At 45.8% G+C, this 14,468-nt stretch overlaps 1 protein-coding gene across 1 annotated transcript; it reads right to left on the bottom strand.

Moving 5' to 3' along the window:
• Nucleotides 1–433: 433 nt before the first annotated feature.
• heg1 (heart development protein with EGF-like domains 1) lies at nt 434–14,177 on the bottom strand. The gene is made up of 13 exons (XM_048978235.1): nt 13,639–14,177; nt 7,067–8,548; nt 6,865–6,978; nt 5,979–6,101; nt 5,632–5,735; nt 5,279–5,334; nt 4,883–5,043; nt 3,706–3,840; nt 3,212–3,254; nt 3,094–3,131; nt 2,540–2,627; nt 2,059–2,236; nt 434–1,214 (listed from the first exon to the last, which is right to left on the bottom strand). Exons 1-13 carry the CDS (start codon nt 13,874–13,876, stop codon nt 1,107–1,109), a joined length of 2,868 nt encoding a protein of 955 aa, XP_048834192.1. The 5' UTR covers nt 13,877–14,177; the 3' UTR covers nt 434–1,106.
• Between the last annotated feature and the right edge of the window lie 291 nt (nt 14,178–14,468).

Below are 14,468 nucleotides of genomic sequence, written 5' to 3' on the forward strand. Positions count from 1 at the left end.
GGCAGGGAAGAACCCAAGATGGGGCGCCAACCCGTCACACGCCATTCAGTCACACATGCACACCTATGGGTGTGGACTGTGGGGGCTTTAGGGGGGACCACAGTACCCCTGTGGAAACTCCATGACATGGGGAGAACATGCGAACTCCACACCCACGGAGCCATGTGGGAAGTTCAAACCCTGGTCCCAGAAGCAAAAAAGTGCTAACCACTGGGCAACCCCACTTCACTGACCTACAAAACATATAAATTGATGGAAAAGAGGGTTGTGAGTGAAAATTACATTTCTTACCACCGGGAGCGCTGTTCTTAGGACATCTGAGACACGTCTTCGAGTCTCAAACCAATAATTCTGGGCTTCAACCTCCACGAAGCACCCCTTCAGTGAATATAACAGCGTATATGCTTCTTTTCAGAAAGAGCAACTTGAATCATTCAGCGGCAACAAACAGCGTTTTCATTTTAATTGTCTAAATATGCAGGTCTGACTACAACGCCAGAAATAAGACAATTCATATTTCAAAGAGCAAAATAATTATAAAAAGTCTCTCCAACTAAAATATATGACCAGGTACAAATATAATACACCTTAGAAATATGTTCCTTATAGTGCGATATGCAGGCACAGAGACTGCCATGCGGTTACAACAGGCGTAACCCGAGAAGGAGGGGAGGGCCTGCTCCTTCAGGATCAGAATGAGCAAGAGACACAGAGAGGAGTGAGTGACGTTCACCGGAAGCAGCAATTAGGAGCCCCCCCGGGCGTGGGCGGCCGTGGACAACCACTCACCATGTAGCTTAGGAAGTATATTGGATAAAATATTTACTCCAGATACATGGTCCATTCCGGCTGCTACGCACTAGAGGGACATTAAAGGGCAGTACACCTTTCAAAGGGCTTGATCACATGGCTTGTGTTACCACGGCAACTCACAGTGGCCGTTCACGACCGCCCTGCTAGGTCCAGCTACGCTCTGCTACGCAAAATGACTCCTCCTTTCAAAAATCCACTTCTTCACAAACGCAGGCTGCCGCACCATGGGAACGTTTATGCCTGGCCCTCAGGTTCACGACGTTCGTAGTGGTCTGATCGTTGCCCCGGCCCTTTCAGAAGTAGTCCCGCCTGCGTGTGTCGTCGCTGATGAAGGAGGGGTTCCACTGCGCCGGGTAAATGCAGGACTGGCGGGAAGGCCACTCTGGGTGCCTCAGGGGAGCCTGTGAGAGACACACACATCCAGACGCATGTTACACTCCAAAACAGCCATCAACAGGCGTCTTTAGCGATGGCCACTCTTACCCGTAAACTGATTTACTCATAAAATCTACTGTTGCTAAGTTACTGTCTTTAGGCTACAAGAGCAGATCCCATCCAGGGACGTGAACCAATAACTTGGACTTGGTTGCAAGTGTGAGGCTTCGACCACTATACCAGCTGTCCCATAGCTACTGTCCCTGAGCTGTAAAGATTCTCCCATAGGTAATGGTGGCAAAAGTGTCCCTGCTTAACAAACATAACATTAGGAACAACACACGGTGATGCAGTGTAACATGCAGAGTGAACAACAGGTAACACAAAAATGACAGTGCAACATGCAGAGTGACACAATGTAACAGGTAACACAAAAATGACAGTATAACATGCAGAGTGACACAATGTAACAGGTAACACAAAAATGACAGTATAACATGCAGAGTGACACAATGTAACAGGTAACACAAAAATGACCGTGTAACATGAGTGACATACTATAGCACGCAGCGTAGATAGTGCATAACGCACAGAATAACACAACATAACACATGTAACATACGGGTTACACACAGGCAACATACAGAGTGAAATGCACAATGAATGAATTTAAGTTGCATTTTGTCAGGGTAACATATCTGGCTCAAATGCGTAAAGGAAGAGGAGCCATATAAACCCACAGAGATGTGCTGGGGGTGGGGGGGGTCATCATGGCTGCATGTTTACTGATGCAGAACAGAAATGCAGCCCCAGTCCCCCCCAGCCAGACAAACAGATGGCGGTGGTGACAAGGGAGGCCAGGGTACATACGGTGTAGTAAATGTCAGTCATCTGCAGGAGGTTCTTCGTGCTCCCGTTCTCCTGCATCTCGATGGCTTCCCTGCCCCACTCCACGGACACCCGGTTGCCTTTCGGGTACTCGGGGTAGGAGCACATCTGCAGGTCCCCACTCTTGAAAATGATCTTATTGATGTCGTTTTTGTCCTTCCTGAAGACCACAAAAACCACACAGACTGCTTACTGTCCGTTTCACCAGGTTCCATGAATAACAAGTGCATTAAAGACAGATGAATGGAAAAAAATGTCTGTATGGTTTGATGGATGGATGGATGAGATGGATTCAGGAATTCACTTGGCCTTCGTGTTTAATAATGTCTAATACAGTAAAAGGGGGTAAATTATGAGTTGAGATACCAGCCTGACCGGACAATGTCAGCTGGTACCAGTGTAAAGCGCAGCTGTACTGAGCTCCCTGTGCTAAATTATTATATTACTCAGTGTGGGCATTTACCTGCAGCAGGTCACGATGAGAGCGATGACCAAGATGAGCAGCACGCCCCCACCAGCTGGGGACACCACCACCGCAATCAGCTTGTAAACTGAAAAAGGAGGGACCACTTTAGCGTCATGCTAACCCAGCAGCGAGCATCGTTCAGAGCTCCAGGTGTTAGTCCCAATGCTGCTGTGTTACCCGCCAGGAGGATATCTTGTAATGCTTTACGTTAACTGCACCTACATAATGCATTCATAGAACATTCATAAGCAGCATGTAAGTATATCTTAACATCCTACTGTACCTTAACAGCTTTAATAGACATTAATAACAAACATTATAATAACAAACATAATCATATAACGTTTGTTATTAATGTATATTAAAATGTTAGGATATAAGGGTATACTCACCATGATTATGCATGCATTATAAAGGCATTATGAAGGTGCAGTTGATGGAAAGTGTTACTCATTATTTTACATATATCAAAAGTATCAATGCCATGCTTAAACGTTATCGACAATCAGCACAGCCCCCAGCCCCAGCTGTGCGTTTGGGCCCCTACTCACAGTTTTCGCAGTTGAATCCCCCAAATCCAAACATGCACCTGGAACATCAGCAGAACAGCAGGTGAGACATGGAAATGAAGTTTCTGTTGTGACTCTGAAGCGTTTAGAGAAAACTTACGGAACACAGGTGCCATTTTCCAGTTTAAAACCGTCACCACATTCTGCAAATATGAAAGAGTTGGGGGGAAGAATTAAATTTCCATTCTTCATCCAAGAAATCCATAATGAAGATGATGATGGATTTAAGTAAATAAGAAACGTCTTGTTCTACAAGCAGTGTAGCACGTCAGACTGCTGTTAAACTATAAAATCTACAAAATGATACATTTCATATTTTGTTTAAATATAGCAGCATCTTAAATCTTAAAAAGAAAAAGAATTTCAAAATAATAAAAAAAAACTAAATCTGCTGGTTCTGAGGAATGCTTTTTTTACTGAAACCTTTTTGGAAATAAACAGACAAATAGTTACAGTTACTTGGCTCATGTTTATCAGCCTAATATCAGTTTTAGGATACTAAAACAGGCCTCATGACCCTGAGAGGCACAGAAATGCTGTTCAAAGCAGCAGACAGGCAGCTCTTAAGCACTACGCCCCCTACAGCCAGCCCACCTCGGCAGGACAGGTCATCTCTGCTGTGCTTGAAGTATCCATCGCGGCACTGGCAGACAGCGACGCCACTGGTGTCCTCACATTCGGTCCGATCCATGTCACACTGCACCGCCTGCGCCTGGCACAGAGACTGGTCTGCAGAGGGCGACAGAGAGTGGTGAGCTGGAGCACCACCTACCCTCGAACCCACAATGAAGGCACGACTCTGCGGGAATCACATTCTACTGGCAGGTCAAGTGATAGTGATCAGGTGACTGATCAGGTGATCAGGTAGGTCAGAAGTGGGTGCAGAGTCACGGGGGGGGGGGGGGGGAGGCGACACTATCATCATGAAACACACCAATGTCATTAACTTTGAGCTGTTCGATTAAGTATTTATTTTATATATAATTTTTAATTTTCATTTGAAATCCAGATTAGTTTTAGTTGGTATGGTTTGATATGTTTTTGTTAGTTTTTATGTTAAAGATATATTTCTATTTAGTTTTCTGAGTTTTACAATTTCACCTTAAGTTTTAGTAATTTTGTTTCTGTAGACATTTTTATGAGGTTAATCTTTAGAGAATCCTTCATGAATATACAGTGTACACTGCACATACACATTAGCAATATCCTCAAATGGAGAAAACATATTCCAGGTGTTATTAGTGGCAATAAAAGATAAACAAATCATTACTTTAGCCAAATAGTACTTAAAAACTGTGATGGGACACATTTAACACTTTTATTTTGTTTAAGGTAGTTAAGGAAGGCGTATTTACAGTTCTTGTTCAACTGTAGATTTTTGTTATTTCTGTCACATTAATTCAGTTTACGAAAATATTTTTTCATAATGTTAGTTTTCGTTAATGATAACAGCCCTGGGACACAGAAACAGACACAGTCACACACACACACACACACACACACACACATACATACATACACAGTCCTGTACTCATGTGTTTGTGGGGACCGTCTATTAATTTGTATGGGTAAAACCCTAATCCCAACAATGACCCCTACCCCCCTACCCAGCCCTAACCTTAACCATAAGTAGCATAATCATTAGTGTTCTGCCATTTTTAGTTTTTTGATTGCAGTTACAGATTTTTATTAAATTGAATTTCCCCAAAAAATGGTCCCCACAATATCAAAATAACACGCTTTTAATGTATATCTGACAGACACACTGTACCTCTGTAGGAGACTCTGGCGCCCAGCAGCCGGCCGCAGTGGGCCGTCCCCCGGCTGCAGTTGCCCAGGAAAGTCCGGATGGCGGTGAGCACATCCGGGCGCGTCGCCGTTGCCGCCATGGAGAACATGCTGACGACAGCGATGTGCATTTGCTGCGTGCCGCTGGAGGATGCAGGGACACTCTCACTTAGCGCCACAAAGGACCTGAGCAGGCCTAAGCTCTCAGAAGAGTCTCCCAGAAGATTTTCTGCCACAGTCTTTTGCCCACACATGACGTTCACACATTCATGTAGCTATAATGACGACACAAGAGGCTGCAGGAGGTTAAACAGACAGAGCCGACTGCCTAACAGCAGCTCATGAAAAAGGGTGGAACTGACGGGATAGGCGCTCTTACTTTTTCCTGAGTGCGGATCGGCCGTAGCCCTTCAGAGTGGCCAGTGAAGAATTGAGCTGAAAAGGCACATACTTTTCAAATGAACGTTCATCAACAAAGAACCATCCGGAAGCCACACAATAACACAATTCAAAATGAAAGGTTTAAAAACAGCCAATCGTGATGACACCCATAAACTCTGTATAATTCAGGACCAGCCAGTAAAGGGTGTTTTCATCTCCAAACTACTTTACCTGATTATTTTTAATAGACACATGCTCACACACACACACACACACACACACACACACACACACACAAACACGCACACACACAAATCCCCGCAGGAGCACAGAGCACATCAAAAATCTCACCAGCAGCAGGATCTCTCTCTGGATTTCATGAAGTCCAGCACTGCTGGGGTGGCTGCTGTTGAAGTTCACGTTTGAGAAACTGAAAGTACCCAGGAAGGTCTTGGCTGTAGAGAAGAGTAAAAAACCCTGAGTCTGACAGTAGGGGGCAGCCTGTACACACTGCGATTCCACACAGTTCAAGCACACTGCATCACTGCATCCGTGACATCAATTGACAATACAGACAATACAGAAGATCACGCTGCAGAGTAATTCCAGACTTTCAGAAGTTTATCTCCACAGTGCACTGCATCCACTCAAATACTAATGTAATGATCCCTCCTGTCCAGCAGGGTGCGCTGTCTCACCCCGGGTACAGGTCCGGCTGTTCTCAAGGTCGAAACCCAGGGGGCACTCGCAGCTGAAGGACCCTCGCGTGTTTACGCACTCGGAGCCCGAGGGACAGCGCCCAGTCACACACTCGTCCACGTCTGGGCCGGAACACGCGGCAGGGGGAGGTCAGGAGAGAGAACACGCAGAAGGGGAGAGAAGCTTTTTATAGATCAAATATCTGCATAAAAATCAAGATCCTAAGCATGGAACCAGTGAGAGGAACAGGTTAGGGCTGACAGTGCACAATATTTCCTCATTTTCACCATCAGGAGGCACTGGGTAGTTACTCCACAGGGTCAATGAAATGAAATAGAATTTAATTAAGATCAGAACAGTTCAGTTCAATTCAATTCAATTCAATTCAATTTGATTCAATTCAACTGCCATGACAGTATAGAGAGTTACATGTATAAAGGGAATGTCTTGTGACTCTTTGAGTAGTACTACCAACAATATCTATAACACAACCTGGTAAAACAGCAACACACTGGAATCAGGAGTGATTGGTATGTCACAGGAATGAAGTGTGTGTGTGTGTGTGTGTGTGAGAGAGAGCGGGTATACCTATCCTTATGTCCCCATAACGTGATAAATATCAGTTTTTTCCCTTATGGGGACCGGTTTCATGGTCCCCATAAGGCAAAAACTCTATTTTATTAAAATTGGTGACTGCTATGAAAAAGTTAAAAATGCAAAAACTGTTGTATTTTGTTTGGTTACTTATGGTTATGGTTAGGGCAGGGTGGGGGTTAAGGTTGTCATAGTTAGCGTTAGCATTTTTCCCATAGAAGTGAATGAGCGGGCCCCATAAGGACAGGTATACCCTACGTGTGTGTGTCTGTGTGTTTGGAGGGGGCTCACCCTGACTGCAGTCCTGGCCCGTCCATGCTGAGAGACACTCACACTGGGGTCTGCCCCCTAGGTCTAGAACACATGTCCCTCCGTTCAAACACACATTCCCGTAACAGGGGGAGCCTAGAACAGATGGCAAGAATACAAACAAGTGTCGATATTTATCCTGTGTGGATGAATTAACACTCATAACCAAGCGCTAAAGTCGTACCTGGTGGCTCACTCAATTTCTTGGGCGTTTTTGCAGTAGTTATCTGGCCTTCGGTCGTTGTCCTCTCTTCAAAGCCCCTTGAGGCGTGAGCCGTGGTCGGCCTCACGGGGTCTGTGTGCCTGTACATCAGTGTAGTGGCTTGGCTAGGCTGGGTCATTCCTCTAGACGGGACAGTGCTGCCGTCCAGTCTGGAGGTGGCGGCAGGACCCTCAGAGGTCTGAGATGATGTTCCTCCCGTCCTGGAAGGAGGGTGGTCTTGAAGGGTGGAGCCCCTGGTCTGAGACACCTCGGTTGTTGGTACGGTGGCATGAGTGGTGGGCAGAGTCCGGGCCTGTGCTGTGGTGCTTGGCGCACTCTGTGTTGGGGGGAGGGAGACAGGACCAGGCGGGGTTGACCTGTAGGTGGTTCCTTCACCTAACTGTGACGTGTGCGTCACCATTGACTCAGTGCCAGGTGGTGCCCCTGTGGTCTTTTCCGACTGCACTGGCTCTGTGGTATGGGGGCGCTGACTGGACATAACTTTTGTCAGTGAACGATCCGCAGTCGTATTCATGCCTTTAACCACAGGGGGCGCTTCTGTTGAAGCCACATTACCTGTAGTATTATGAATGGTTGCCGTTTCTTTGTTGCCGTCCGTGTTGAGATCTCCGGTGAACGGCTCCGTAGTGATGTCCGTCTCTGCGGGTAAAGTGCCCGACCTCTGGTTCTCTAGATGAGACGTGTTGGTTATGCTGTCCTCTGTGGACAGATCCGGAGGCATAGAGGAGACGGCAAGACTGGATTCGGTGCGAGTTATCCCACTTTTGGACGGCTGGTTAAACTGGGTCACATTTGCGTTCTCTGTGCCATCATCAGACATAGGCAGCGTAGAATTTAGGGGACCGATGGTGTCCAAAGATACCTGCGAGGGATCCATCTGCCCTGTCCCATTCAGAGGTGTACCTGCCATGGTGTGATGGCTGTATACTGCAGTGTCCAACTGGCCAGACTCAGAAGAGGGAATCACATCTGTCAAGTCTTGGCTAGCAGTGCTCAATTCCCCAGGGAAGGACTGGGAGGAATTCTGGGAAGAGGGCTGGAAAAAAGTTGGGGAGGAGGTGTCAGAGGAAGTCTGGTGAGGGGATTGCTGAGTCCTCTGAGAAGTTTGGGAGGATTGCTGAGTCCTCTGAGAAGTTTGGGAGGATTGCTGAGTCCTCTGAGAAGTTTGGGAGGATTGCTGGGAGGTGGTGTGTGACCCTCGGACAGATGTCTGGGAGATGGTCCTGGTGGATGTTTGATATGTCTGGGAAAAGGTCTGAGAGGAGGCCTCTGAGGAGTTGGATTCCTGGGTGTAAGCAGACGTGCTGTCGGTGATCACGGACAGGAGAGTCCTCTCTCCGGCTCGGCTAATTGCAGAGAATATGTAGGTACTGGCGGTCTGCGAGTGAGACTCCCAGCCTTCTGTATCCATGGTAACACTGCCGGGCATGTTGTGTTTGGGGACTGAAAACAAAGAGGACAGTACTGGTCAGTTTGTAGGAATCAGGAGAGATCAGGAGTCGTGTGGGAAGCGTCATCACTTTGGGCACAATGAAAAACATGATTATACTGAGTATCCTGTGCAAAGGAAAATATTTAGGCTTTTACAGCCTGTGTTTAAACTCATACAATACAAAAATACATATATATATATATATATACACATACATACATACATACACACTTTGCCATTCTCTGTTTCAGCACTGGCACAGTAAATGTATCTATTTCACAGTATCACAGTATCTATTTACTCAGTTTCAATAGTTTACAGTACCCAATATCTGTCACTAGAGGGCAGCTGGCACCTGACAACCCCCCCCCCCAAATCCCCGCCCCAGACCATAACCAACTGCGGAAGTGCAGATCATGGGTGGGGAGCAACTGGCAGTCAAGTTTGTCTAAGCTAACAAAAGCCTGAACCCTAAATATGGAGGCGACCCAGAGCTGAGGGAATTAGGGTTTCCTTCCTAAGGCTGACCTCGCAAAAGGCCACGTTCAAAAAATCGCCACAGAACAAATGCCAGTTCATTCAGAGGCAACAACACAATACAGGGCACTAGACCGATTCCATGGATTTTGTCAAGAATGGTCAAATATACAGCCGCAGTAATAATTAAGAGACCAGTCTATTTCTGTAAACAAATCTGCATTTTTAAATCCTGGTGTAATACTGGTTCAGATGACAGATGGCTACGCTGAGCAGCAGGTTGCTTCCAGGTTCAAACAGTACTTAAGAACAGGGTGAAGCAGGAGACACTGGGAATGACCAGAAACCAGCCAGGAAGAGCGACATTCTAACGCCATAGATGACCGTCAACTTATCCGGCGGTTTCTTAAGAATCGTAGGATGACGTCAAATGACCTTCCAAAAGAATGGGAAACATTAAGTGGTGTGAAGTTCACTGCTAGAGCAGTTGGTATCGGGCTCCTAGAAGCACGACTGAAGTCCCATACAGCAAGGAAGAAGCCCTTCATCAATGAGAAACAGAGAAGACCCAGGGTACAGTTTCAAAAATATATATGTGCTGGGGTCGCTAATGTTTTCTATGGCTGTACATTTGCGTTAACTGATACTTTCCAAAAATGAGACCTTTGAGCCAAATCTTATCAAGTGCTGAGACTGTACACAAAAACTAATTTCAACCAAATATACATTTGGTCATTTTTATTTTTTTTTTAACAGTGGGCAAAAAGCTACAATGCTCATAATGAAATTCTGTGTGTGGGTGGGGGGGGGCTGACACTATGTCTATCTCATGCTACACAAACAACAAATGCAGCCTTGTTGGTACTGTGACTGTACCACTGTGGGCGGAGCTACACTCTTATTTTAGGAGCGCAGTGTTGAGAGCTATGAGGGTCAAAGTTTGGTCCAGAAGATAAGGCAGGAAAAAGGCTAAATTCAGACTGAATGTCAAGGCTGGACATGGTTGTCCTGAACCCCCCAAAACAGCCAGATGTTCACAGGTGAGATTCATGGCTGGACACACACTATATAAACAGGTGACGTGCCCATGCAAGTGTATATTTATTGCCGATAATTTCTTTTAAAATGGTGACCCATAATGCTTTGCACGCCCACGTACTAAACTGTTAGAAAGATGTATGCTGTGTGGAGTTATTTTAATGTTAGTGAAAAGGATGTTAGCAATGCTTTTGGCAAACATTGCTCTGCTTAAATTTCACGAGGAGGACCTACTGATATACGTTTCGCCACAACAAATTTGATTGCTTACCTTAAGGCGAAGATGAACATATCCGTTCCAGTAAAGAAGGCTGCAGTACAGCCAAATAACACTAGTCTGCCAGTAACACAAGTGTTTCATAGCAGAATCGAAAGACTGTCTATAAGGAAATTATGGGGTTTATCACAGTTCCTGATTGGCCCTTTTTTGCTATAAATGTTACAAACATATATGTTATAAATATATAAGATGTATACAGTTATAAAATACAGTGCTCTGGGACTGTTGTTGCAAGCCAGAGATGAAATTCTCTTACCAAAAAATAAATACTTTTTTTATATTTTTGAAATTTAATTTATTCTTTTATTTATTTGGCTGGAGTTTCTCTTTAAACTTATTAAAGTAGAACCTCTCAAACCAAACAATCAGGTATCAGTATCGGTGAGAAATTTCCTTATCGGTGCATCACTAACATAAACCAACCCCCTCCCACCCCCTACACCGGGGGTCCTGGGGTGCAGTGAGGGATGGAGGACTATCCTGTCAGAAAGAAGCAGCAATTTGCTCCTTTGAGGATGTAGTTACTTGTCACTGGGGCTGCCAATCGTACCCAAGCTCTGGCTAAATATACCTTTTACTCTTTACTACCTTTACTTTTTAAGGTACAGAAATGGACCTTGAGGAAACTTTTTGTACCATTGGGGTAAGAAATCTGTAGCCGGGCCGTAAGCTTTGTTCTGACAGTGAATGTTGCTGACATGTTTGGAATGTCAGGTTTTTATGGTCACATGTGCTGGCAGTCTGCACAGCTCAACTGTTCCAGAATGTTCCAGCCAGATCCTTCATGCCGTCCCTGTCCCCAGTCTGGTCCGGTCCGCCATCTGGGTCTGGATCTCAAGGCGCTGTTACTCCCGGCTGGGGTTGTTTCCTTCACGACTGTTTTCCTGCAGAACCGCCCTTTCAAACACACGGGTCACGAACTGGTGACAACAATCTTAACCGAGCACTTTCCTCCCCTGTCTAAAAACCCCGCGGTGGCACACCCATTGTGTGAGACAATAGTGCTCCGGGACTCAGGGAATGTGTTTTGGTCTGATAGGTTTCCATCCCCTTACATGGCCCTTCCCACGACTGGGCGGCACTCCAGCACTGCGCCGGGCCAGCTGACTGCAGCTTCCCACACCGTTGGACCGACGCGAACCACAAGGTGACAAGAAGACCGTGAAGCAGCTTGTTCCTCAAGGCTGTGACCATGGCCTGCTGTCTCGGTGAAATGCACAAGCATACTTCAATCCAGGAAATGTAGCATTTTTTATGCTTCACCCCATTCCCGTTTTGGAGGGAAGATGTAACTTTGGGGCCAGTTAGGTAACAATAAATACAGGCTTAAAGAGAGCCGGGATCTGTTCCCCTTTAAGCCTGCGCATCCTTCCGGAGAAGAATGGGTCTATATGATATTATAGAAACCAAGCTAGTCATCTTTCTGACTGTCTGCTCCTTTTACTGCCCCAAAAGTACTGTGACTAATTTGCGTTATATACAGGCACCACTCCTTCACTCTTTCTGCAGGACCGTCATTAGGGATCCACAGCGAACTGGCATCCCCTTCTCGCTAACCGTTACGAGACCCCACATGACATCCCGGCTGCTGGGCGGGGCAGCTGCAGCGCAGAGGAAGCACAGGCCACTGGCTCCTGGTACTGGCCTCTCACTGCACTCGGGCTCTGTAATCAGACACAGAGTAAGGTGCTCCCCCACGCCAAGACGCCGCCCCCCCGGCCAAAGCGACACTGTGTGTGTGTTTTTAAACTTACTCCCCTCCACCTCTCTTCCGATATAAATACTTTTTTACTTCTGTTAGCACTTGCTATAAACCGTTTTCATTTTGCCTTCATGTTTTCACAGCCAGTCCTGCAGCCTGTCTGTCTGCTTGTCATATCGGGCACTGAAGCCCTACGGTACGTTTGGAACGCAAAGGGAGGGAAACTCCAAAGAGTCTTCTACCAACTGTGGAGGTAAAACAGACACAGCTGAAATGCTGTCATGGAGGAGTGTATGAGATGTTCAGACTGATACCGATAAACATGAAACATCAACCCAAGAAATACCTGACCCACTTAATGCTGTATACTGATAATGGAAGAAATGATAAGTATTAAAGCATTTTAAAATAAATAAATAAATAAATAAACTAATAAATACAAACAAAATGAACATGAAATCCCCATGAGAAAGTAAGTAAAAATAAGAATTAAATTCACTTCCCAGAGTTAAACTAGGACACAAAAAATATTTCTTCTTTATTTGTATTATTGTTGTTGTTGTTGTCAATAATAATAATAATAATAATATTTAATGCCACCTCATGTTCTGAAGATTGAAACCAGCAGCGGGCAAGAAAAGAACTTTTCTGAAACACATTGCAGGTTATTGTACATGAGGAGTGCTAACTGTCTGACACTGGGCTGCATGCAGGACTCCTCCCTGTGATCTGGCTAGAGGGAGCAGGAAACCCTCAGGCTCCCGAAGAGGCCTGAGATAAACCTGCCACTAACTGCTAACACTAACTGCCGAGCAGAACCACTAACTACCTGTTATCCAGCTCCTCCGGGATATTTAAGTTCCCAGACAATCTGAGGCAGACTTGATTTCCAAAAACAATGGCAGTTAGCACAAGAGACTCATTACAAAAATGCCAGGCTGTAGTTACAGACTTAAAGCTGATACTGTTTACTCACCATGAGTACAGTCTGAATATGTGCTTTAACTATAGTAGGGTTTTAAGACTCAATAATGGCTTATGGACAACACCACCATGTATTAATTCATATTGTAAATGTCATCAAAATTAGACCTATATGAAGATATGAGATCTATTTTTGGGGGCAATCAGCAGTTATCAGGTTTTAAATTTAAGATGTAGAAGTTACAATATATATATGCACACACATGCGCGCGCGCACACACACACACACACACACACAACTGGAGAACGTCAGTTTACCAGGTTAAAGTTAACGCTGGATAGATCAACTTCACTTTTTGTTTCATTATTGCAGGCAGCATGGCATTTATTTTATTATTATTAATTAATTATGTATTCATTTTTAATTTTGTAACATTTTTGTAACATTAGATGAAGCTCGTGTCGCATGTGTTACGATAGGTCAGGGCAGGTCAAAAGGCATTTAAAAAATAGATACTTCCATCATTGCTACAGAGGGAGGTGTACCTCTTACACGACGGATTATTTGTTAAAAGCAGTTTACTATCTCTGAAACTAAGTAACAAGCCCCGTTATGGTTTACATCACACAGTCCGCCAGTCGCAGCAGGACCACATACCCTGCCCGTAGAGATCCCTTACCCGTGTTGGTGTCTGTGCGCGGTTCCCGCTCCTTCGGCAGGACGGGGACGGGGTCCGAACGTCGCCCCTCAGTACCACCCGTCCCGAAACTCACAAACTCCGCCAGCGACGAGGCGGCCGTCCACTCAGCGTGGCCGGAGCCGGTGCTTGCGGTATACGATCCAGCACACGGAGTTTCCAAAAGAGCCAGAAGCACCACTAGACGGCTGATGCCTCCGAGAAAGCAGGTTTCCATCATGCTGGGCAGGAATAGGCGGCGGCGATTTCAACCCAAATAAATAAAACCGCAGACCGCTCAGGGCCACCATCTGAAAGCGTTTGCTTTAACAGCCGTTCATGTAAAAAAGCATCGCAGGCATGCCCAGCTCCATCGGAGGCGACGAGGCTCTGATCTGGGGAAGAAGCGCTATCCGACACAAACAGGAGCACATAGCAGCACATCCGAAATGCGGGACTCCTCCCACGGCCTCCGAGACTGTGGACACCACCCTATTCCGCCTCGGCGCGGCGTATCCCCCCGCTGCCCGAGCCACACGGCTATTGTTCCCCGTAGATGCGGAGGCAGACTCAGAAATATCATCTCAGGGCAGGACCGACGCCCCGAGAAGGCGCCTGTGAAACAAATGGGTCTCGTTAATTAATTTCGCCCAGCTTCAAAACTTTACCGATGCCTGCGTTTAACGTAAAAGTGCAAGCTAACAATTTTTGTAGTAGGCTAAATATGCCGCGTCGTTTCTGTAACAGGACAAACCGAAAGACCTTTGTTGAAATATGCAAGTTTCAAAACGGGCCAGTTGAATAAGGATTATGACGAATGCAAAATACGCATG

This window comes from Brienomyrus brachyistius, chromosome 16 (assembly GCF_023856365.1).
Source record: "Brienomyrus brachyistius isolate T26 chromosome 16, BBRACH_0.4, whole genome shotgun sequence".
Classification (NCBI taxonomy): Eukaryota; Metazoa; Chordata; class Actinopteri; order Osteoglossiformes; family Mormyridae; genus Brienomyrus; species Brienomyrus brachyistius.